The sequence below is a fragment of the Lepidochelys olivacea genome (assembly GCF_965140295.1).
Source record: "Lepidochelys olivacea isolate rLepOli2 genome assembly, chromosome: 14".
NCBI lineage: Eukaryota > Metazoa > Chordata > Testudines > Cheloniidae > Lepidochelys > Lepidochelys olivacea.
The window spans coordinates 21,363,981-21,390,717 of record NC_140424.1 but is presented as its reverse complement, the minus strand read 5'-3'; the positions used below and the strand labels follow the sequence as shown (position 1 = coordinate 21,390,717).

The window sequence follows — 26,737 nt, the reverse complement described above, 5'->3', positions numbered from 1 at the left end:
GGGTACTATTCCAGTGCAGTCAAGGGCAAAACTCCCATTAACACAGAACAGTCTCTAAGGAACATCAGCGATGTAACGAATACAGTAGAACCTCAGAATTACAAACACCTCGGGAATGGAGGTTGTTCATAACTGAAATGTTCAGAATGCTGAACAAAACATCATGGTTGTTCTTTCAAAAGTTTACAACTGAACGTTGACTTAAGACAGCTTTGAAACTTTAAAAAAAGAAAAGAAAGAAAAGCAGCATTTTCTTCTGCATAGTAAAGTAGTTTATATTTAACACAGTCCTGTACTGTATTTGGTTGGGGTTGTTTTGGTTGGTTTTTGGCTGTGTGGCTGCCTGATTGCGTATTTCCAGTTCCAAATGAGGTGTGTGGTTGACTGGTCAGTTGGTAACTCTGGTGTTCGTAACTCTGAGGTTCTACTGTGCAGTGAATTTCACATCTGATGCAACTACTATAATGGCAGTAGCATCAGATGCTAAATTCACTCTGTTAATTACATTGTTGATGTTCCTGAGATGCTGTCTCTGCATACTTACTGCGTATTACTGGCCAACGCCTCCTCTATCCCTAGTGAGAGAGAGAGAATGTATTTCTGTAACTCAAGGTACTCAATCTACTGGTGAGAAGGACAAATTGTCCTCTGATGCTCTCCTGTCAGGTGCTGAGCACCCTCACCTCCCATTGAAGAGCTAAGAGCCCACAACTTCTCCAGGATCAGGCCCTCAATGCCCAATTCTGCATCACTGAAGTCAACACTCAATTGTCTCACTGGTTTCAATGGAAACTGGGTCAGCCCTTGTGGCTGTGATTCAACAAAGCACTTAAACACTTGCTTACCACATGGAAGCCCATCCCTGTTCAATAAGGCCTCCCAGTTCAAGAACGCAGTCCTGTTCAGGAAGGGCACTTAAGCACACGCGTCAGTGGTTTGCTGAATTAAGGCCTATATGCACATATGCAGCCTCCACTGATGTTAATGGGAGTTGCTTACAAGTATCGGGTGGCAGAATGCGACCCCAAATGTTACCAAAATAAGCTTGGAACATGATGTCTTTTATTCACCTCCACAGGTTACAATGAAAACAAGCAGGTCTATGATTTGGTAAAATATATTTTATTTGTTCATACAAAGAAATAGTATGAATTATCAGAATTTCATTTTCCTAGAAACATCTCTCTCTGTGTAAAATTAATTTGTGTTGTACATACCACAAAATACTTGATTTACAATTTTTTAATTTTTTTTTTTAAAAACAAATTGGCTATTCTATAGTACCATGTTACAGACGACACATCGCTAATATCTGTACTGCACTTCTGAATACAGGGCTGAATGAAACTCAGCCATAAATTAATGTTACAATGTGAAAAAAGAAAAACTAACCACACCTCTGAGTTTAACAGTTTATCATTCTTGAAGAAAACAAAACATGATGATAGCATCGAGTCCATTATTAGCAACCCAGATGCATACTACAGGGAATCCAGTCTTGGTTGCCATATTGCTTAGGTAAGGCCTTTTATATTAATTGGTCTTATATAAATTTTGTTACAAAGGCTGTTCAGCCAGGATTAGCAATTTGCTTAAGATATTCAGAGTATCAAACACCACGTATTTCTATAATCCAACATGGTTGCCTCATGAAACCATTCAGTACCAAGGCTTGATTATACCAACTAAGCCAACAGCCTGGTGAATTTTGTACAGTTGAGAAAGGCATCGGGAGATCAAAAATTGTTACAAAGAAAGCAATATACAGAGAGATCAGGGCACCTAAATCCTCCAGTATATATCTATCTATATAAAAAACAACCTAAGGAAACAGAGGTGAAATGAAGAAATGACAAAGTGATAAGTACCTGAAGTTGGCCAAGTACTGGAAGAAATGGGATCACATGGTTGGACAATGTTGTCACTTCACCAGAAAGTGACCCTGGTTTCATGAAAGCTGAGTGAACAGCTGGAGAGTTATTCCTTCCTGGCCATGCAGGGCCACCAGAGTACAAGGCTTAATTCAACACACTGCATAAGTTCTTCAGTAGGAAGACACAGGGATTCAAGTTCTGTAATAACTAGTGTCCTAGGATGCTGCTTTACAAGATCTAAAGCTTTTTTCTGCAATCATTCAAGAACCTCAAGCTAGCAGGCCCTTATGGTAAATTGAATATGCTAGTATATTTATCACTCGGTAGTAGAGGGGGGTCCACTCCAAAAGCCTGGACCCAAAACGCACACACATCCAAAACACCCCTTGAGTCTTCATCTCAATTTTGGAACCCAGGGCTCCCTCTGCACTGCAGTAATGAGGATGCCACACTCTCTACTGTGGCTTTTCACAGTATTAGCTAATGTGTCATTCAGCTGATGGAACTGCCTATGGCAAAACAATACTGTTTCACGGGCGAGATTTTACCTTTCCTTGAAATGGGAAAGGCTCGGAGGAAAAACCAAATCAAAGGTTGCACCATGCTCCAAAACCAACCAAAATTAGACTGTCATTATAGAGCTTGATACCGCAAAGTGCTTAGCATCCCCCGGCCTCACCCTGCTGGGATTTGAGGGTGCTCTCATATACCCGTCTTTCTCCTCTCCCACCAACCTGGGTGTGGTCCCCTTCCCCCAGTGGCATTGATAAATAGGAGAGCTGGGACAGGGGAGCCTTTTGACTCTGTATCTACCTTTACTTGCCATGACATTACACTGCTCTCATAAACAAGTTAAAATTCCCAGTTAGTCGTTAGGTTAAACTAAGCACTACTTGGGTTTAGAATGGGAGCAGATCCATCCACATTTCAAGGGACAGCATTTTACTGCAAATCTCTTTGTTACAGAGACAGAGGGCTGGCTTCTGCTTTCAGGACCATTAGTGTAAGTGAGATCAGAGCTGGACCCAGACAGAGCAACATGGGCCTGTTAATTGAATAGTTCGGAAGGAAAGTTATTGCATCTGCATGTCCATCATTAAGCAGCTGTACTGGACAGCTGTATAGAACAAGCAAGAGTAAGGATGCTGTTAAAGTAAAAGCAACATCTGGGGAATGCTATATGACAAACACCACCACAGCTGGGTATTGTTTAGTAATCTGGTATTACAGTGGAGGGGGTGCTGACGGGGGTGGCCACTGGCATCTTCAGCCTTGTGCTAAGATATATTGGTGACACATATGTAACAAACATATCAACATAATGAAATCATGTATCCTTTACCCATTTGCTGTTGCTGTAGCATTATACATGCAGTTGTCTAACATTTTATTACATTGCACATATATTATGCAAGTACTTGTTTACTTACACAGTAACATCATAAGGTTTATTTAGCAAATACCTTGCTGCTCCCATGACATAGTATTTATACACATTCCTGCACACTCTATGAGAGGTGCAATTAATAGCTTGTTTAATCTACACTCAAGGTTAAACTGGAGTCAAAAACAGCCACATGTACCCTGTAGTTGCCCTGGAACGATGGTATGGCCCTGCTTTAATTAAATTCAGTGGGAATTAGGATTGGGATTTTCTGCAGTTACCCTAGCCACTAAGAGGTCCATTAGAAATGGGTGAACCTCAGGCAGTGAGGATAGACACCCAAAGTTTGTGGAGATTATCCACACCACCTAAGCCTGCAAAATTTGGCCAGAATTCATGTGAGAATCAGATTCATTCACTAACCCCTAGCTTCTGTCAGAACTGTAAATTCTGCAAGAATAGCCATTCTGAGGGTGGGTCAACATTTCTGGTTCCACTCCTGGCCTGACACCAGAAACACTCCTCTGAATAGCCCAGCTCCTCAAAAAGCATTTGGTTCAAACTACAAGCAAAATGTTCGGTTCTTATTTTAACTGGTTGTCCCATCCTCGCTTATGTATTTAAAATGATCAACAGTTACACCTCTGAGTAAAGAGCGGTCTTGACGAATATCAGGGCCCTGTGCGATACAGAACAGATGTTTGATTCAGGGTCTTATTTTCCAAATATTTGGGGTGAATGTACTGCATGTGAAATGAAGGACCATTGGCAGTAATTGCAAGCAAGTACAATGCAAGTGTCCCTAAGCAGTTCTATGGATTCGTCTGAATCCTGCCTGGTAACACCCCCTCCCAGTTCCAGATAGAGGCCTGTTCTGGACAGAGACTGTTGATGAAGTATTAGACTAAAACGTAGGGTGGACAAGACAACATCCAATGGAAATAAGGCTGAAGGCGCCCCGCCCCCCAACACATCCCCACACAATCAATGCACTGCTGACCTGCCTCAGATCCCCAGCTGTGGATGGAGTCACTGTGTCCCCTACCCACTCCTCGGGGAACACTAAATCAGTGATAGACTCATACCCTGGTTTGTGCTAATGGCTCCTGTGGTTCTTTTGATTTCTTTGGTGTGTCAAAGCAGATGCTCTGCCTGCATGCTTGACTCTAGTGCGTTTTAAAATGGGTTCCCTACAAGGTAAGTGCATATATGTAGGAGCTGAATTTCATTTACCTCGTCATAGTTCCACCCAGCACAAAGCATTTCACATCTTTAATAAGAATAAAGTTTTTCAAAAAATGCATGAAGTCCCCACCCAGGAAACCCTGTTTGGGCCAGTCGGGGGAGATTCTCCTTGTTAAAAAAAACCAACCAAACAAAAAAACAAAGCCAAGAAGGAAAAAAAGAACAGACTGATAAGACTGCTCCCCCCTTGCAGCAAAATGTCATGCTATTGGTACTCTTTTCCAAAGGAGCACCTTATGCACCAAGCAACACTTGGGGAAACAGAAGCAAGCAGAAGACTCCCAGCAGCAACACAGCTGGGCACTGGGGATCCTGATGGACTTTGCACATTAGAACGCCCCAGTGAAGCAGCTGCTGTGTTAGGCGTAAGTATCTGAGCTCCACAGAGCAGCACAGCCTCTCCCTCCCCTACTGTTATTCAGACGGCAGGAAGGAACGTGATGACGGGCCAACAGATCTCATGAAAAAGGTAGGGGGACAGATACTAGGGAGTGGGAAGATGACAAGTAAATGGTTATAAAGGCCTAATACCCGTAACGAAAATAAAATTGTGCTTTTTTCCCCCCCTTTCCTTTCCAATACTAATTTCCTCTAGGTAATGGAAGCACCGTCAATTACAAACCAAACAAAATAAAAAGACCAATATTAGAATTAAACACCATGGAATGTTAAAAAAAAAAAAAAAAAGGTTATGGGCTAATATTCTAGACAGTGTGGTTAGGCAGCTTAGTGAATTAATTACTTAAAAATTAAAAATAAATTATTATAAAATAGATTTCTGTACATTTTACATACACACACACACACACACACACATATATATCTTTATAGAAGCAAGCTGCACCGTGGGGTAATTACAGGGAGACACTGTCGTGTCAGCCTCAGTCCCAGCCGAAGTCGTGCCCAGTCATCTGGTAGAACTTCATGTTGAAAGGCCTGTAGAACTCCCGCAGTCTCTGCACCACCTCTCGGTCTATATTGGGGTGGGTCCTGCCTTTCGTTTTCCCCAGGCAGTGGGGTTTGCTGCTCCCTTCAGCCTTCTTCAGGCAGGGGAAGCCCTTGGTTTTGTTGAAGTAGAAGTGTTTGTCCGTAATGATCCTCTTAAGGCCCAGAAAGTCCTGGACCCTGCCCAGCTCCCCGGCAGGGTCACTGATCAGCCTCTCCCCACTGACAAAGAGGATCTGCCCAATGGGGAAGTAGAGGAGCCAGTTCTCCAGGTGCTTGGCGTAGATGCCGATCTGGATGGCGCTCCATGAGGTGTCGATCAGGCCTGTAGTCCTGTTTTTGAAGGTCAGGCTCTCAAAGGTGGGGATATCGGGCTTCTTTGAGAGAGTCTGTGTGTAATCGGAGATGGCTCGGGTCACGGGGTCCCGCACCACCACGATGAGCTTGGTGCCCTTCGACATGGCGGAGATTCGAGCAGGTGCTTCCTTGGTGACGAAGTAGCTGGGGGTTTTCTCCATGGTGATCTGCCCATCCAGGGTTCTGGGCATCAGGTCTCTGCCAAGAAAACAAATGCACTGGTTAGGACAGCAGGATAACTCATTCCTTGCAATGTAATCTTTATGGGCCCTCCTACCAGCACACGTCCTATTAGCGTGACTTGCAAATACACGAAGTATTCACGCACGAGGTTAGACTCCTGGCAATTATACCACAGTAGTGATTCATGCTCTGTGTTCGGCTTGCTTTAAAGAGGCTAGTCCACCTCCGCAGGGTGTGAATTAGCTGCAGCCTTGAAACTACATCAGTTCAGCAAAATGGAATTGAAATACATTCATCAGAAAAAGCTGGAGCACAAAGAAACGGAATCATTCACCCTCAGGTGCCTATGCAGATTGCCCTGCACAAAGGAAAATCCTATTTCCCTATTACTTTGCTTTTGTAAAGGTTACTGGGCTAAATTTCTAATGGGACACCCATTGCTCTTCTCTTTTGTAACACTACGCTGGGAAGTTTTTCTAATGTGCATCACAAGAGAGACCATCTCCTGCTTGTGAAGCATAAAGCACGTAGAAGTGTGTGCAATGCAACAAGTTGAACAAACAACTGCATGGTAACTTGTCAACAGCAGGCCCACCATGTGTACTCAGAGGAAGAGGCCTCTTAAATTCTCTCAATTGGCCTTTCCTCTAGCTCCCCTGAAAGCGCACAACTGTTTCCTAGAATACTTGTACAGCATCTAGCACAACAGGATCCAGGTCCACAACTGGGGCTTCTAGGTGCTTCTGTAACACAAATAATAAAAAACAACAACTCCTGTTGAGTTCAATGGGAGCCATGATCATGAACCCAAGGGAAAAACTTGAGCCCTGTGTTTTAATATCATGTAATGTGAATGTATAACAGCAAGACAATCCTTAGTCTAGGACAATAGCTTTCGTGCGCTTTGGCTAGTAATTGTACAAATTTTACCTAATCCAATAATACTTAACTCCTTGATGCAATGTATCAAATCCACTGTAACTTGTATCATACTAATAGAGAATACAAGTGAAAAAAAAAAAAAGATCTCTTCAAAAGGCAGTATCCCACATACCTCTTCTCAGGCATTCCACCCACTAAGCTCGAACATATTGAAACATCATAAGAAAGGAGCATTGGGGCTCCGTAATTTAACATGCCAAATGTTTTCACATCTATATGCTCCTCTTTCATTTCAGGCAAGATTTGCTCAGGCGCAGTCTAGAAAACCCATGCCCACAGTAGGTCTGTGCAAAGTGGCAAGAGGCAAAACCTCTGGGGGAGGGCAGCTAGTCTTTGCACCTACTGCGTGCTGTGGGAAAGATCTCCATGCCAGCTTTCCATAGGTCAGTGTGTAGAGCAATGGTGGGGCAGACCAGTGGAAATGCTGTCAGATCCATGTTTAAATGGATGTAGTGTCCTACCATGCAAGCAGCCAGAGGCAGTGGATTTCACCTCTCCCATGCTGTTGCATTTCACCCACAGTAAGGCCTAACTCCACACGCTTCACACAAATGCAGCGCTTTTTACCCATTGCATGCCATGCCTGAACACTGGTGTCAGATGGAATCTGCACTGCTCTATCAAATTCCCAGGGTGAGTGAGTCTCCAAAAAACACTTTGCCAAGTAAAAGAGTAATTTTCAGGAGAAGCTGCTCTCCAACTTGTGAATCCCATAAAAAGTCTATTTTCCAATCCAATCACAAAACACAGCAGGCCAATAATGGCACAGCAAACAACTACTGAATCTCACCAGAGCGGAGGCTGAATTTGACAGACCACTTGTTCACCAGTGTCTGTTTTTTTGAGGAAACTGAACCTGATCTCCATAGCCTGTGCTGGCTGTCTCCTGGCTTAAGATGTTGGTTTTGACTTAGGTAGCTCCCAAGCCAGCCAGGGCTTCATATCTAGGAGATGGTTCACCCCTGCGACCTACTGCAGCAGCTGTGGTTGGCGGAAGTGCCTATGTTGAAGCCCCTTTGGAAGTAGAAAGACGAGTCTGTTAGTGTGCTGGACCTTGGGAACTGCCTTTCTCCCAAGGTTCGTGAAAGCCAGAGCTAATTAGCCTTTGAGGCATGGTGGAAGGCCTGCTTTTTTTCCCTGGAGGAGATAGGTAGTCTCCATCTCTTGCTTTCTTCGAGACCAGATGCTTTAGCCAAGCAAGTTATTGGGCTCAACACAGAGTAACTGGGTGAGATTATAAGAAGGTCAGCCTAGATGATCTAATGGTCCCTGCTGGCCTTAAACTCTGCAAATCTAGGAAAGGCTGGGCAGTGGTGGTGTGTAGAACTCTTGGATTGCATAGGAGGGGAAATCAGTAGGAATCAATTAATTTTTATTACATTTATAGTGTTGCTGGGTCAGTTGATCCAATTGGAGAGGAAGTGACAGGGGCGTTTATTTAGTTCGTTTTCTAAAAGAACATCCTGGGCACTAAGAACACTGGACAAATGCTCCATTATGCTTTGTAAAAATCCAAAAACTAATACATCGCCCCTGGCAGGTACAGCAATTAAATCCACAGGTCTTTGGGATGCTGGAAATGTGGGGTTCACTGGGAGAAGAATCGTAAATCTCATGATCTAGTGGCCTCCTACCTTTATAGATGTATATCCACCTCCCAGAACAAGGAGTAATGGTCTCAAGTTGCAGTGGGGGAGATTTAGGTTGGATATTAGGAAAAACTTTTTCACTAGGAGGGTGGTGAAACACTGGAATGTGTTACCTAGGGAGGTGGTGGAATCTCCTTCCTTAGAAGTTTTTAAGGTCAGGCTCGACAAAGCCCTGGCTGGGATGATTAAATTGGGGATTGGTCCTGCTTTGAGCAGGGGGTTGGACTAGATGACCTCCTGAGGTCCCTTCCAACCCTGATATTCTATGATTTTACAATTCTCCCAACAGATTTACAAAATAGCCACAACTGGCCAGAACCAGAATTCATGTGAAATGCTGCCGAGACACCATAACTCCTGTTGGCTTCAGAGTGAGCTGAGGGTGCTCCGTTCCTTACAGGATTAGCTCAAGAGAGTGTTTCAAAGCAAAGTTGCCTGGGCTCCCCCTACTGGATCTGCAGTGGCATTTTGCAGAAAGATGGTGTTTCTAGAGCTATGAACGTCCCTGTTGAAATGCTGGCACAGATACTACAACAGCAGCAGCCAAACAGACTCATATTGTGCCTTCCTCTGCATGTGAAAAACCCAGAGTCTGTTCTTTGCCAGAGAAGAAGAATAAAACTGATAGGGAGAGAAATGTGATCGTCAAGCTTTTCGGAAGGTATTCCAGGCAAAGGAGAGTAAGAATAAAAACCCTCTCAACATGCATTAGAGTTGTTGAAAGTGCCACTAAGATCTAGTTCCAAAGCAAAGCTTTCCCACTATGTGCTGATGCTCTGTAGTATATGGGTAGCATCCCAAGACCACAATCCCACCAGCAGAAGCACAGAGATTGTCTCACAGGGTCTGCCTTGTTTTAAAAGGCAGTGTACAAAGCAAAAGGACAACAATTGCATTTGATGGACAACGAAGCCTGTTGATACTAAGATGGGTTTGAACATTGGATTAAAACAACCTCATGCTTTAGGAAAATTAAGATCTGTATCTAGGTCCAACTTTGATGTTCTGGCCCATCTCTAGCAGAGATCTGCATATGGGTCTTCCATGCTTTCCTAAACAGGAGAGTAGTTGGCTTGCTTGTGACTAAATAGGGGAAGCATCAAAGTCACAGGACTACAGGTTTACCAGATGGCCTGAGATTTACACAGGTGGAGAAGTAGCTAATGCTTGTTGATACCTACCTTCACTAAGAATAGATCATGATGATTCCTAGGTGAGCCACCATTTGATTCATGGGTGTATACAAAGGGCAAACTGGTCTCATCTTGGCACTAAGGGACCAATCCCTACACACACTGAAGTCCACAGTAAAACTCTTGTTAGCTTCGGTGCAAGAAGGAATAGGCCCAAGTCGTACAACCTAGTCGCTCTGAAAGGGACTGATCCCAGAGCTTCAGGAACAGCAAGAGCAAATTAAATCAGTGGAGACGCATTCATTGGAGAGAAGAAAATTAGAAGAAGACACAGTGATCAGAAGAACTGCTGTAGTGGACACATTGTCAGGCTGTAACCCATCAGGCTCAAAGGAGGGGAATCTAACTTTGCCCCACTCTTGCTGATCTGCTGTGCATAAAGGCTAAAGAGGCTAATGTGCTACCTGGATGGCTCTGTAATGTATTCTACAACCACTCCTCATTTCTAATACACAGGTGCGGCTCATGGAGACTATAGGATCCAGCCTGCAAGCTTCATCCTGACCTGCGGAAGACCTACATCCAAGTTAAAGGTCTGGATAGCTTCAGTCTGCTCTGTGCAAATGGGTGTGGCTCCTGATAAACTCTTAACACAGGGTGAGACTATGAAAGAGGAGTTAGCCATTGGCAACCTTAATACCCTTTTACATCTCAGACAACCTCTCCCATACTCTTTGGCTGGGCAAGGTTTGGGTGCCTGAAGCTTTCAGAAAGCTAACAACAAACCCCTCTTGGCAGTTCCCAGCACCCCCTCATGCAGACACTGCACCACACTGGGCCAGACCCTCAGCTGGTGGAAGCTTGCATAGGTCCATTGACTTCAGTGGAGCTATGACAACTGACACCAGCTGAGATTTGGCCCTTAAAACTTCCGTGGAAAAGGGTCTCGGCAAAGCCATGAAGTGGCTGTGTGAGCAGAGAGATGCATTTTCCACAGGCAGAGAGCAGACCTCCTAACTTCAAGCTCTTAAGATGTCAGGGAAGACAGAATTAAAAAAGCTTTTCCTTTAATGAATATTTGTTCAGCAAAGCTTCACCCATCGTAGGCGAAGTGATAGGCTTACCCTAAAGATGGATTGGCCTACTTTACCTATTAACCACTTAGACTAATGTAAGAATGAATAAAGAGAGCCTAACCGCTCTAATCCCCAGGCCCTTTGCAGGCCCCAATCTTTATTAATAAAGCAAGTGAACATAAATGTTTAAAACGAAGAAAAAAAACCTGCCCTGAAACTGCAGCATTTTAATACAAACTCTTCCAATCTGAAAGACGGAGAGAGATAAATTTACAAAGTCGCAATGACAGGTGGCCACATGGTAATCCAATCCCCGATGCCTAATTCTCTTTGTGGCAGCTTTTTGTCCGCACAGAGGGACTCTGAACTAATCTGTTGACACGTCTCAATAAAGAATATCGAGAGAGGCTATTGTCAATGGGAAGGGGTGGGTGGATGAGGGAAGGTTTACAAACTGTTGAGCGGTTATTTGTTTGTATCAAGTCGGCAGGTACAACAGACCTACATTTGCGAGAGACAAAAGCTTTCCCCAAGGTGCATGTGACTGACTAGCTATACCGATGGAACAGAAGCATGTCAGGGCTGGTGTAGTGACCCTTCCTGGGAAAAAACCATAAATGCAAGAAAGGTGGGTGTGTTGGGGGAAGAGGAGGATGGGTGGAAAGATAAACCTGACTAGAAAAAACTAAGCGGCATGCAGAGCCCAATTTGCTAAACGTGTGGCATGGATTCTATCCAATACAATTATTGCCCAAGTGCTTCTTATTGTCAGGAATCTGATCTGGAGGCGTATCAGCAACATCCACAGCATGGCATATTTTAGCTTTAGGAGTTTCTCCTCCTCTCCTGCATACATCCACAGAGATTGTATTCACCTCTGGCGAAGTCTGAGATGAGCCTTTCATTCTAGCCCGCTATTTCTGACTGATCACAACCTATGTAATATTTACACTACACAAATATTGTTTTCCTGCCTCTGTATTTTTCTATCCACAAAGCCACATTATGCACGAGGCAGGTTCTCTGCAGTATTTGGGAGGTGCTAGGAGAGTGGAAACTGAGTAAGCACCTTTCTGGGGTTGCCAATGGGGTGGAGCAGCCACAGCGGGTGCAGAACTAGAGATGCCTGCTCCTATGTCTCTCTCTCTGAAGCCTCTGGCACAGAGACATATTGGGGCATGTCGGAGGGGGGAAAAGGAGCAGACAAAGTGTGATGTGCTTCTGCAATTGCCAGAGGAGACCTTCCAACTGGAAAGCAGCATAAAACCCAACCCCAGACACTTCCTCTTGAGACAGCTTTGACCATGGGCTTGGGAGTGAAGAACTCCTGTATTCTAATTCTAGCTGGGTTCCAGGTGACCTTGGGTCAATCACCTCCCTGCTCTATGCCTCAGTTTCCCAAAACTGTATAACAAGGATTATAATGCCTGTCTCATGGACGGAGAGGGATGAGATAAGACAGGGTTGTATTTTGAGTGGTTTGAAGATTAAGAGAACTATTTAAATATTATTTGGATAAGCATCAATGTCCCAGATCCTCAAAAGGAATTTAGGTGCCTAATTACCATTTATTACAATGGGAGTTAGGTGCCTAGCTACCTGTGAGGATCTGGGTCTAAATGCCTGGATGCCTATCTAAACCCCTTGAGCCAATAAAACTTGGCAGGAAATCATGCTGTCTTGTAAAATTTACAGCTCTCCCCTCTTCAGCTCAGGCCACAGACACAATGAGAATGACCTTTTTCTGCTGTATTTCCAGACTTCACCTCCAGCTGTTCCCTGGAAGGAAGAGACAGAGGCAAAAAGCAAAATTTAAAAAAAAAAAAAAAAAAAAAAAAAGAGAAAGAGAGAGAGAGAGCGCGCGAATCAGGCAAATTATTTTGGGCTTCAACAACATTCAGTTCAGGTTCAGGCCTGTAATCCAGATTCATTTGCCTGTCTATACTGCAGGCCAGATTCAGAATACCCAGACTAGTTTTGCTTAACTTTTAGTGATGGAAGACATGACAAATGTTTAAAACAAGAAGAGAAGGGGGCCCTTTTGCAGACGCAATCCACGGTGGCCTGATATTCCCTATGGAAGGTGCTCAAGCACCCTGATGGACTGTTTAAAACCCCAACTAGATTAGATTGAAGGTTCGTGTGCTTAGCAAAAGCCCTTGCAACCACTTCCGATCAAAGGCTTCAGAAGACCAGCTGAGATGCACAAAACAGCTCTGAGCTACTGAACTTCAAATGTCATTTATGACAAGGGAAAGGCTGACCTTGAGGTGGCTAAAATCAGCCTGAACATAACACTTCCTAAAGCTCCAGTGTAAGTCTGTACAGCATCTGTAGCCTTAAATGGTGGGGGAGGGATGCAAAACTTTAGACACCTGACAAACCAAAGCACGCAAAGTTACAGGTTGCTTTTGAAAAGCTGGGCCCTAACCTCCCTATGTGGAGAATACTTCCCTAGCTCCTGGGACATGTTGCCAGGACAAACTGGTTACTGTTTGGTAAGTGCACAGATACTACAGAGATGAATGGAGAGCAGGAAACCCCATAAATCACAGAACTGGAAGGGACCACGAGAGGTCATCTAGTCCAGACCACTGACTCAAGGCAGGACTAAGTATTATTGAGACCAGGGGTGGGCAAACTTTTTGAGCAGAGGGCCACATCTGGGTGGGGAAATTGTATGCAGGGGCGGGGCAGGGGGTTGAGGTGCAGGAGGGAGTGCGGGAGGGCATGCGGAGTGCGGGAACGGGCTCAGGGCAAAGGATTGGGGCAGAGGAGGGATGCGGGGTGTATGAAAGGGCTCAGGGAAGGGGGTTGGGGTGCGACAGGGACTCAGGGAAGGAGTTGGGGTGCAGACTGCGGGATGGAGCTCAGGGCAGAGGGTTGGGGTGCAGGGTGCAGCAGGGGGCTAAGGGCAGGAAGTTGGGGTGCACGGGGGTGCGAGGTGCAGGCAGGGAGCTTAGGGCAGGGATGCAGGAGAGGTTCAGGATCCAGCCCAGCGCCACTTACCTAAAGCGGCTCCAGGGTGGCAGCAGCGCACACCGGGGCCAGGCAGGCTCCCTGCATGCCTGCCCTGGCCCCACGCAGCGCCACTCCGGGAAGCGGCTGGCACCACAACCCTGCGCGGCCCTGGGGGGGCTCGGCGCGCTGCCCTTGCCACGCCTCCAGGTACCTCCCCCAAAGCTCCCATTGGCCACGGTTCCCTGTTCCTGGCCAATGGGAGCTGCGGGGGGCAGTGCCTGGAGGCAAGGGCAACACACCGAGCTCTCTGCCCCCCCGCCCCCAGGGACGTGGTGCTGGCCGCTTCTGAGAGCGGGACGGGGCCTGCAGCACCACAGGGGGCAATCCCATGGGCTGGATCCAGCCTGTGGGCTGTAGTTTGCCCACCCTTGATCTAGACCATCCCTGACAGGCGTTTGTCCAACCTGCTCTTAAAAATCCCCAATGATGGAGATTCCACAACCTGCCTAGGCAATTTATTCCAGTGTTTAACCACCCTGACAGTTAGGAATTTTTTCCTAATGTCCAACCGGAACTGCCCTTGCTGCAGTTTAAGCCCATTGCTTCTCGTCCTATCCTCAGAGGTTAAGAAGAACAATTTTTCTCCCTCCTCCTTGTAACAACCTTTTATGCACTTGAAAACTGTGATCATGTCCCCCCTCAGTCTTCTCTGCTCCAGACTAAACAAACCCAGTTTTTTCATCTTCTCCCCATCCTCCTTTGCAGGGCTACAGTGGGGAAAGGTGAGAGTACCCCATGACTCTGTTAGGGATTTATAGAGCACTTTTATAGTCAGTATCATCCGTAGGTGATAACAACAGCAAGGAGGTGTGAGGCAAATAAAAATTGTCTCTGTTCTCAGCTTACTAGGATTTGGTCACTTGTATTTTTTTTTTTTTTGCTTTGTTCCTATAGTTTATGACACAATGAACCATCCCACAGGTGCAACAGAGGGGAAAACTCTACAAGGAAACAGAATTCAGCTTCAGGCTTTGAAAGGTTATCTCCAGCAGGGAAGTGAGGGAAAGATTTCAGAGATTGACAGCATTCTTTCCTGTGCCTTACACTAATCTGAGGACCGGACCACCATCATCCTCCGCTTGGAAATGGTGGGCAAAGGGAGGGGTGAAACACTGCTGTAAAGCCTCTATCATCTTAATGGAGGCATATTATTTGGAAGCACAAATAAACCCCTTGGATGCTCCAGTTTCACATACCGAGCCATCTTTGCCCATTGGGAAATTAAATGAGCGCCACCCTACCTCCCTTCATTTGCATTATGAATATTTCCTTCGGTGAAAACACACTCTTTAAAGGCTCAGTGGTTTTAGAGGGCCATCAGGAATATAAATTTAGCTGAGAAGAGTATGTTCAACTGGGGGCCCAGGAAGGTTTGGAGACACTGTAGAGGGTGTGTGGGGGGGGGGGAAGGGAATATCCCCATTTCTGGCACCAAGCTGCTTTACATTTCATGCACTTTGCCAGGGCGATAACCAGTTGTTCCTAGGCTCCAAGATAGCAGGTTGCTGACAGGAAAGTGGGAGAAATTTACAATAGTTATCAACGGAGCCGAGAGCTAGATTAAAAAAAAAAAAGCTATAATGGGGCCCGATAGACAAGAAAGCGCTGAATAAACCTGAGAAGCTGAAAATACCCAATGCGGCAAGGCAGCTTAATACCAGCCTTTGTCTTTAAAATGCAGTATCAGTCTCTTGTTTGCTGCACACTTTATTGCAAGTAGGTCCTTTGCCAGCTTCCGTGGAGAACTAACCCAGGACTATTCTCATTTAACCCTGGCTGCAGCTTGCAAGCAGAGACCCCCATCCTTCCAACTCACTCTGATTTAAATGACAGCAGACGATACCCAGCACCCTGCAGGAGCCAGACCCCCATCACTAGCTAATGTGGATGCTAAGCGAGAGGGCACAAGCACAAGAGCTTCGAGTCAGACTGAAACATACTCCTGGGTTTCTTTTAGCCCTACTCCACCCTCCTGGAGTTGTGGCTGGGCCTGATCCAGAATGGTGCTGATCTCAGCGGGAGCTGAAGGTGCTCAGCAGCTTGCAGAACTGGGCACAGCTTCACTGGGATGTCCAGCGTTAGAGGGGGGGTTTTTGAAGGACTTCATGGGAAGAGGCAGGAGATGAATAGTAATGCTGCAATAAAGACTATTTACTGCCCGGTTTAAACTTCTGGCACATGGGTTGAATCATGTGATTGTTTCTGACATCACAAGTAAGTTTTGAAGGAGCTAAGCAGCTTCAAGAAAGACTCCAATGTCAGGGAAAGATGGACTGGTCTGAGCATGCCTTGGGGGGGAAATCAGAGGAGTTTGCAGAGGGAGTTTTGAAAATCCTATGAGAAATGTTACTCCCTCACACCACAAGCTGTGGAAAGGAAGCTACGTAAAATGTAAAGTTATTTCTCTGGCAGCTCCAAATGACGCTTGAAGTTTTAATGGCAGCTCTTTCCTCCGGCTCAATATGAAAATAATCGGATCCCAGAAATCTGGAAGAAATACGGTTCTAAAGCAAGACCCTGACAAGCCCAGTGTAAGAATGTTAAAGTAATAAAGCGTCTTAATTTCATCACGGAGGCTGCCATCCACACCGAGGTCAACCGGCTTTGAAATTACCGCTTGGCTTTTATTCAGCTTTCTCACAGCAGTTGACGGGGCAGGGGGAAGGATATTAGTAAAACCCCATTTAAGAACTCGGTTCTCCTTTGGTTGGTTGGGGAGGAGGGGATTTTTTTTAAGAATATTTCATGTGAAAAATACATAAACTGTAGGTTTAAGGAACGCCCCCTCCCAACATTGCACCCAGGGCCCTGACGGTAGCTCTCTCCATCACCTCCGTCCCACAGCACATGCCGCAGGAGCTCCTTCATCTCAAGTGGGAACCCGTTGTTCAGGTTCGCAAATTACACAAGAAAACCCAGAGTGATTGCACCAACCTCAGCTGCTTTGGAAGGGGTGTAAGTCGCCGCCATGCTGTCAAATGCATGCCATGGAATTTACACAAAACAGATTATGGGAATTAATGAACTTCACAGGGTGTGTGGGGGGGAAATAAATAATTGGAGCTGAAACAGACTCACCAACTGCCTCCTGCACCTCTGCCACTTCTCCATCTGTCGGGGGGTTGGGGGGGGGGGAGGGGAGAGAGGAAGAGACCAGGGAAGATTCCTTCTACACAATCCCATTCAGGATTTTGGTACAGCCAAGGAAAAGACCATTCCTGGGTTTCCAAGGCCCTCCTGATTCTGCTATGTAGGTTCCATTATATGAATGGCGAAGTATTTCCAGTCCAATGTTTAGCCAAGGGTAAGGGCCTCACCCAACTCCCACTGAAGTTAGTGGGAGACTTTCCACGGACAGTTGGATCAGGCACTAATTTCTCTGCCAGTTTGTTTTTCTTCTGTAGACTCTTTGCGCTTCTATAGTGCTGTCCAAAAATACTCAAAAACTGTACTGCTTTCACTACCACTAAAGCAGAGCACTGCCTCTAGTGTGGATGCAGCCACATTAAGAATCCACCACAACCTGTGGCAAGTTGTTCCAGTGGTTAATTACCCTCACTGTTAAACATTTATACCTTATTTCCAGACCTTTTCAAAGTATTGAACCAACAAACATCGGGCTTTGCAAAGGCTTGTCTAGGGTTTGAACCCAGGCCTTCTCACACCCAAAGCAACTCACACCTCTAAACTAACAAGTCACTTTCCATTCCCAGCCACTGTGACTCAGCTGGGAGTAGAGCCCAGAAATCCAGTTTCCCAGTCATAGGAACACAGGACAGGAAGGGAGCTCCTGGGTCACTGAGTCCAGTCCCCTGCCATTGCTGATAGCCCATCATATAATCCCATTCAAAAATCCACCAAGCTTCCCTTAAGGGGAGTTGTGACACTGCACCCCATATTCTTCATAGTGATATGATAATGGCATAATTATGATGTATTTTATGCAAGACAGGTCATGTAAGGGGTCACTGGAAAAGTTATGATTTGCTGAATATGATTGTCCCATTTGTATGCATGTATCTTTTTTGTATCTGAAGTTATAAAAACTGACTCTCTCTCTCTCGCTATATATCTGTATTTCAAATGTAGTTACACCTGGGTAATGTCCACTAGACAAGATACTTTCAGTCTAGATAGCTGGTTGGGAAAGGCCTATTCAGGGCAATGAGCCATTAGGGAAAACCATAGGCCTTAGGAGAAGCTTATCTCCCACCTAGTGAGCCTTCCTGAGAACACTCCAGACAGCCTGTAAGTAATGGCTGCTGTGACTCTATAAGGACATGTGACCAGGCCACACGATTCTGGATTCCATCTTGGGACGTCAGTATTTTTCCCACAAACCAGTCTGGGAACCAAGTTTTGAAACGAAGGGTTCCCACCCTATCCCAAAGCTATACAAGTCAGGGAGTGACATCATCTAGGGTTCTTCACTCCCCAAACAAGACGACACCTGGAAACACCTGAGAAACAAAGACTGAACTGGGGAAAGTGCTAGACCCAGGCTAAAGGGATTTCTAGCCTGTGTATGAAACACCTGGGGATTCTAAGCTATAAAGCAAGTGCAGCTTGTCCCATAAGAATCTGCAGCCCACCTGCCTCATCAGCCAGGGTGAGAATTTGCTAGTTCATATCCTTTCTAATATCTTAGACTTAGTTTGTGTTTTGTTCATGTACTAGGTAATCTGCTTTGATCTGTTTGCTATCACTTAAGATCTACCTTTTGTAGTTAAACTTATTTTATGTTTCAATCCAAACCAGTGAGCTGTGACTGGAATGCTTGGGGAAAATATCTGCTTGATTACCACACGTGTGCATTGTTCTCTTCATATTGGGGGAGAGGCGGACTGGGTATTAAACTCATATACTGGCCAGATTTGACCAGGACAGGACGGTACTGCTCTGGGGTTCTAGGCTGGGAAGCTGGTGGTTAGAGAACTATTTTTGTCAGGGGTGTGGCTGTTGACTGGAGTAGTTATACCAGTAAAGGCTTAGCGTGGATGCAGTTACATGGGTAGAACTCAGTCTCCTTCCCCTCCTGGAATACGTTAGATTAGTATAAGCGAAACCACTTTTACACAAGTATAACTGCATCCACCCTCAAAGGGGAGTTGCCACTTTAATTACAGGAGAGCTAAAACTTTCAAACTCAGACAAGGCCTCAGAGTAGCTCCTGAAGAGCCTGGGTTCCCCCACCCCCACATCACCAACAGGAACTTTTATTTAAAATCCATCCCGGAGGGGTTGAGGGCCTGTTTCTAAAGCCACTGCGTAAATGTGCATCACTGACTTTCCCCAGGCTCTGGTCAGGGGTAGAAATTCAGCTAAAACAGAACCACCTTATCCCCTCCCCCACACCTTCACCTGTTAGCCATGGGCTTCTTTTGAGGTGCTGAGGTGTTTGGATAGCGTTTTGCTCTTCTCCTCCAGTTACCAGCCAAGAATCTGGAAGCACAATGTGCTGGGAACCTCTAGGAAGAAGCCTCTTCCTAGGGGATTTTCAGCCCAGTTTTACACAGTGGGGCGTGTTGGAGAAATACTCCAACACTCGAATGCTCACAGGAGCCCTCTCAAACCCAGTTTCCTGCCCTTCGATCAGTGTGCCATCTTAGCCCCCTGCTGCACAAAGCGTGGCCGTCACCTGTGAGCGCAGAGCAGTTCAGAGACTGCATGTGCCAGTGAAAGAGAAGCACGTCTGGGTGGCTGCAGGGGGGGGAGATGTTTCTTGGGGGCCTGATTCTCCACTGCTTTACACCACCCTGTGATTAACAACTGGGCAAGGTGGGCCCAAATCACGACCACTCTGAGCAGGCAGCATTCACAGGGTGTAAGGCACTGAAGAATTAGGACTTCCTTTTGGGGAGGGAGAGACATGGGAGAGCTCCAATCCTTTTCTCCTTCATCCAAGCTGCTTCTTCACTGGAGCCGGCTGAGACATTCACCGGGCCCTGCAGGCTCATTAGATGGAGCCTCCTTTTTACGTAAGCACAGCAGCCAGTTTCTCGTACTGAAAAGCTCTGAACTTCCACTAAATAATTATCTTCCTTTCTTGGGGAGGAGGCAGGGACAGCACTTTGCACATCAAACACCTGCTTTGGAGGGGCTTACTATAATTTTAGATGAAGTGGTAAATATTCTGTTCGCTCCAGTTATAGTTATAATTCCATTAGTGAGGCCCCGAGAAAGCAATGGCATTATCATCTAGTGAGCATATTTGGGGGGGGGGGTAGTAGTGAAGGGAGCACGTGGCAGAAGGCAAGTAAAAATAAGATGCATTTGCCCACTCCACCCCCCCCCCACTCCTCTCCCCAAGAAAGATCTGATCTCCATTGTCCTGATGCTTCAATGGTGCTTTGCTCTGAAAGTAAAAAGCTTTCAAGTGCAGCAAGGGGCAGGGCTGAAATGAGCATCTTATTCCTTTTGGTCAGCTCCAGCTTCCTTTCATTCTTTGCAGGAGCCCCCCCATTCCCCTCCCCCAGGGTGGCAGATCCACCTAACAAAGAGCACCAGTTCCTGTTGGGGTTGGAAGGGGAACAGGGGGTAGCATTTAGATTAAAAACTAATTGCTGTCTATGGAGGAGTTCTTTAGAATATTTCTCACCATTATCAGACTTCACTGCCCACTGTCTGAATCAGACGAAATTAGAGTAATCTATTTCCTTAAAAAAAACTTCATGCTTCTTGCGCTGAAAATGGGGGGTGGGGGTTTTACTGGGAAACATAAGTTAAAGAAACCCTCTAAACCCAGCAGGAAACATAATGGAGCTAAATGGCAAACTAGGATCAGCTGAAAAAGGCTTTAGGTTTAGGGACAGCTGCCTGGATCATGTTGTGTATTTTTTTTTTTTTAATTCTGTAAGTTGCCTGTTAATATATCTCGTTAAAAAAAAGTTTACCTGGTTTTTTGCCCCTTCCATCAATATTCTGTTTACCCCCGTGTACTCCTCCCTCTACAATGGGTACATCTACACAACAGCCAGGAGGTCGGCTTCCCAGCTTGGGTAGACATACACACTAGCTCTGTTTGAGCTGGCGCCTACATATAGGAGGATAGTTACACTGGTACAGCCAGGAGCTTGGGCTGGCGACTTGTGTATGGACCCAGAGCAGTTATGGGGGGGGGGGGAGAAGAGAATTGGGCTCTCGCAGCTAACCCATTGCAGCCACCCTATTTTTAGCACACTACCTTGAGCTGAATTAGTACACGTACGTCTACCTGAGCTGGGAACTGTGGCTCCAGCTGCTGTGCAGATGTATATGTTACTTTGTTTTCCCTGGCTCCATGGACATTAATATTAATCCCTCTTGACCATCAACATCTTAGATTTCTTTGTACAATATTCCTGACTCCGCCCCCTCCAACAGCGTTTCAGCCGACCGCACAAAACAGGCCCAATTCTGATTGCTGACACTGATCTCAAATTATGTAAACCTACTCATTTCAGCTGATATAAATGGGTATTGTGGTGTATGTTTGGAGTGACTGTTAGGCTCTCACCCCATGTTATCAAAGAGAGTTCTTTATTCTAGTTGCCTCCTGGATTTCTGGTGCAAACACAGGAGTGAAATGTCTTAGTCACATAAAAACAACTGCCAAGCTCTGAATCTCTGTGGAGAAACAACTGTGGATTGTTGCAAAACACTTTTTTGTGTTTGTCTACAGAGATTTAGCATTTGGCCTTAAACATGGTCTCAAAGGGAGTCTTTATTAGGATTTTAATGTTAGGACAACAGCATATGAGCCAAAAGCCAGAAGAGCAAAAACTGCTAGTCAGTTTCCCCTTCCCTCAAAATCCATAACATTAAGTCCATGTTAACAATTTATTGAAGGACTTCGTAGTTCTGTGTCACCATCATTACATCAGTAGCTCTGTTCCTTGAGTTTTGAGGCCATCACAAACACAGATAACAGGAGCCAGTGGTTGGAAGTTTAAGTGGGACAAGTTCAGACTAGAAACGAGGCATTAGCCATTGGAACAACTTACCCTGGGTTGGGAAGATTCCACATCACTGGCAAGGTTTCTATCAACCTTGGATGTTTTTTGTAATCGATACTCTAGTTCAAACAGGAATTCATTGAGGGATGTACTATGGTAGGATTGGCTGAACTTACTGACCCTCCAAGCTGCATACAATAATCTTCAGAAGTTTGAGAGCTGCAAGACATACACAAACTGCCCCATGGAACACCACCTGCCAGGGTGTAGGGCTTCTTCCCCTCTACCCTACCACCCCTCCTCCCCCGCTGGGCTAAAGCCCCTAGTCCCCCTCCCTGCAGGGCAGAAACCCAGTCCCACCACCCTGCTGCAGGGCAAAAGCCCTGAGTTCCTCCCTGCTCAGTCTTGTGGGTGGAGAATGGGGCGGGACTAGAAGGGCTCCAGAAGCCGCACTTTAACTGTAAAAGAGCCACATGCGGCTCACAAGCCACAGTTTGGCCATGCCTGTACTAGGGCCTGTGCTGTGCAGGGGTCAGACTATGATCACAATGGTCCTTTCTGGCTTTCAGCCAGTTTAACATCCCCTTATGATAGATTTATTTTTAAATGCATTGAAATAGCCTTCCTAGGATGAACCCCACTTTGCAGTGTGCATGGAGGGAAACTGGAACTAAAGCCAGCTGAACAAGGACAGATTCAGTTACAAGCAAGCCAACAAAACAAGGCAGGAGTCTGAATCAGTAAAATCTTTGAGTTCTCATCTAGCGGAGATGTGGTAATGAGAGATGTGAAAATAAACTCAGCTCTCACAGGCTTTAGCTAGCTCAGAGCAGGCTTAAGGAAGAGGCTTCACTTGGAAGCCATTTAAACAGTTGATTAAGAGGACATCTGAAAAAGTTTGTAGCTGCTGGAAAAATCTAAGACAGCCCCAGGTGCATAGGGGCTGAGAAAGGGCTGTAGAGATAACAGCACCCCTTTGGGACCAGCCCAATGCCGTGAAGTTAAGAGTTGTGCCCCTGGCTTCTATGGGGGTGGGACCAAGCAACTTCATCATAGCTGCACCATTAACAAAAAAACGACACTTTACAATTCTGCTATTGGCATCATTTCTCTCCTGGTTAATTCCTCATGATGAATTTGTTTTCATCCAGTCTTTGCACCAGACGGGGGAAGGGGCATTAGTAGCCTGATAGCGACAACTTTATCACAGGTTTCACAGAGGACTAAGCCAGGAGAGGGCCAGTGCCTCAGCCTGCAATGACAGCAGTTGGAACGGACTCACCTGTGTTGCACTCTGCTATGGCCTGGTCTAAAATAGCCCTTGTACAGGTACAAGTATGTTAGTAAGTGGTGTAATTCCCAGATCGCTACAGTTCCTAGCGTGGCTGCATTTACCAGTATAAAGACGCCTTAAACTGGTATAGCTAATTCCCCTGCCTGTACAGGAGTAGCTACATGGATACAAAAACACCTTCACAGGACACAACTGCATCCACGCTAGGGGCAGCTGTGCAGGTATAATTAAAGCAAGACAAATCTATAGTGTAGACAAGGCCAAAGTCTTTCATGTGACACTTCCCTTTCTGACAGGTTTCAGAGTAGCAGCCATCTTAGTCTGTATCCACAAAAAGCAAAGGAGGACTTGTGGCACCTTAGACTAACAAATTTATTTGAGCATAAGCTTTCGTGAGCTACAGCTATGCATCCGATGAAGTGAGCTGTAGCTCATGAAAGCTTATGCTCAAATAAATTTGTTAGTCTAAGGTGCCACAAGTACTTCCCTTTCTGGAATTCCTTCCCCACATCCCTCTTCACTCCTCACCCCCAAATACTTCTTTACATAGCTTGAACCAAGTGAAACTATCATTTGTGGATTTGCTTATATGAAACAATGGCACAGTCATTACAACTCATTTGCACCTCTCCTTGGAGTCTGCAGTGGGAAATGGCTGCAAATGCAGATTACTATCCAAGTTATCCAAAACTGCAGCAAATTCTGCAGGTTCTGGAGGCCCTGGGTTGTAAGTTTTGCATATTCTGCCAATGGTGGCATCTCAAACACCTCTGCAGGGAGTCTGATGAGAGCAGAGAGTGCCTGTCAGAATACATGTCAAAATTTCACAATAAGCATCTTAATGGGGGAAAACAAACTGAGCAAAGAGCCCTAGATCTGCCAAATTGCTCTCACTTGGACTAATTTGCTTCCCTCGAATCAAAGCACAGCACCATGCTGTCGGACAAGGAGTTAAAAACCAGTAAACACCATACAGATGAGTGGTTGGTGAAGTTATTGCCTTCCCATAGTCCCAAGAGAGTCTACTTGTAACAAAAGTATCAAATAACTACAGGGTTAATAAAATACTTGCTTAGAAGCATTTCTACTTGTAGTCACACACAACAGATCCCCTTAAACATTAGGGATGGTATAATGGTGAGCCAAGTAATAAGTTCACGTTAACACTCTGGGATAACGGTATTGGATGGAGTCAGTTGTCCTAGAACCACTGAGGATCCGCTCTCAGGTCTCATACCACATGGAGTCCACTTGTGGATTTCCATTTGAAGTCAGTGTTTCAGGGAGCTGCATGGGTCCCTTTCTTGCTAAGAAAGCAAACATATTCCATGGAACCTCAGGTTCTCATCCAGCTCTTCACCCTTCTGAAGGGAACTAGTCTGAAAAATTCAACGAAAAAAACAAGACTGACAAAACACACTTGAAATTAAGGGTCACAAATTTCTTCCCCCTGGTTTTCTGAACAGCTCTAAGGGCTCAGTCACACTGGTACAATGTCACTCACTTTAGCCAAACCCACTGAGTGCCATACTGTTTACCATGTTTGCCCTTTTGGCTCAGATGTTATGGAGCTATGGCCTTGTGCCTCCCACAAGGGCATTAACAATTCGATGGATATTTTAGTTGTAAGTAAGTTTCCCCTCCAAGTATTGAGCAGCATGCTGTAGCTCATGAAAGTATACCTGCCTGTCAGCCTTCACCCCAGAGGTAGCAGTATTTCACTGGCCTTGTATACTGGTCCTTGAAGATAATACCTTGCATTTCTATAACACATTGTAATTGTGAGATGCCCAAGGGGATGACTCATGTAGGAGTCCAATCTGTCAAGCCTGGATGGGTGTTCCACGTGCATCGCGTGGGGAGCAGAATCTACATAGTTTGTAGTATCAAACATTCTGCTGGATTCTTACATTAGTATCTAACCCAGCAGAGTTCACGTCACATCAAAAGGTGAAGCATCCAGAAGAGAAAAGCAACATTTAACATGCCACGAGCAGCTGTATCACAAGCTGAACACTTCACAAAACTATTTAACAGAGGTGGCCTCTTTCAGAGTTAAGAGCGAACTGCTAACACCCTGCACTGGTAGGAAAATGAAAAATCTCTGGTTAAAAAAATGCAATGGTTGTTACTGCATCAACATAAGTAGCAAATATTTTTTCCTAACAACTAAACACAATCAGAGATGGGAAATGGCTCACCTGTTACTGGGGTAGCTTCGTTATAGTAAATTTGTGGTAGACCAGTACAACAAACAGCTCCAGAAAAAAAAAAAGTTCTTTGAATTTCAGCAAGGGTGGAACTCTTGGAGTTATAAACTCTGGGAAGAGGAGGGAGGGAGGGAAGGGGGAAGAGAGCTTTGGCTTTAAGTACGAGTGATGTCCCTGCAAGGAAATACTGCATTATTCTTGTGGTCACACAGGTACTATTTGTGCTAAGGACATGGACACAAAACCACCATCTGAACAGGATAAAAGCACCACTGCAATAGGCTCTCATGGACACTGGAGTTGGCAGTCACAGCAGAGTGGCTAGAAGCTGAACGGGCCATGGAAAGTGAGCTCTCCTTTGCCCACATAGTGGTGGCCCCTTCCAAGGAAGAGCTGAGACACAGGGCATGTCCAGACTACGGAACTCATTCCAGTGGTTCACCCTTGAGTTACTACCCCCAAGTCAGCCTAGCACTGAGTGCATGCTGGAGGAGAGCAAAGCAGGAAGGTGTTTATTAACCCTGCCCCTGCTGGACCTGCACTACCTGCATTTAACACTCTACCCCTGAAAAAGAGCAATTCCTGATCACTTGGTTCCAGAGCTATGGCAGGGGGAGCACAGAACTGCCTGTTTCATCTTTCACCAGCGCCAATTTCAGTTTAGAAAGCTCCCTGGCTAGGCACCACACAGGTGAGCAAACACCACAAACAATAGGTTTTGCTCACTGTGTGTGTCTTCGTTTCAGCCTTGTATCCTAATTACCTACATTAATCAAGCCCAAGTCCCTTTGCGAGCCCTTTCTGTGTTTGCCACAAGCACATACATTAATGCACTAATCTGTGTTCCTAGCACTGAGACAATCGGACACCAAGTTGTACAGGTAATGTGGCCCTCTGTTATCCAACTATTAAAGCAGCTCAAAACATTTGCCAGGAAACTGCATTTCTCACCACCTTGCCAAGTTTCCTCTAAAAATGCCCAGTCTCCTGGTGCCTTGCCTTTATCAGGAAGTGCACTTTTAATCAATCCAGAGCTGACATCTGCCCCCAGCCCCCTTTTTCTGTGTATAAAGACATCCCACTTTCCACACTCATGGTTAGTGACTGATCCTGGCAAAGGCAACACTCAGTGGAACGTATTGTTTCCTCTGTCCTCAGGGTGGGTGGGTGTCTTTAAAACTGATGAACATTAGCCGGATCCTGTATTTGATTAGAACAAGTGTCAGACATCCTGATAAATGAAGCTGTACAAGCTCAGACCTGCCAGAGCCAGAAGATAATGGATTTCGTGCCATGCTCAGTGCCTCCTGCGACGTCTCTTGGGGTCCTCTTTCATTCAGTTAACTTCAGGCCTGGGGAAAAAGCAAATCTCCAAACAAGCAACATGCAAAAGGGGCAAGTTCCCCCCAAGGAACAGCGTGAACGGGCAGGAACAATGCTGCATGGTCTGCCATGTGTGGAGCAGCTTTCTGGAAACATGAGTATTTGAC

The 26,737-nt window shown here is 45.6% G+C and overlaps 1 protein-coding gene across 1 annotated transcript in view; it reads right to left on the bottom strand.

The window, feature by feature from the left end:
• Nucleotides 1–1,168: 1,168 nt before the first annotated feature.
• HS3ST3B1 (heparan sulfate-glucosamine 3-sulfotransferase 3B1) overlaps nucleotides 1,169–26,737 on the bottom strand; it is a 47,339-nt gene continuing 21,770 nt past the window's right edge. Inside the window, exon 2 of the mRNA XM_084648225.1 lies at nucleotides 1,169–6,003. Coding sequence (XP_084504351.1) covers nucleotides 5,385–6,003 — 619 coding nt within the window. The 3' untranslated portion in view covers nucleotides 1,169–5,384. The remainder of the gene's footprint in view (nucleotides 6,004–26,737) is intronic.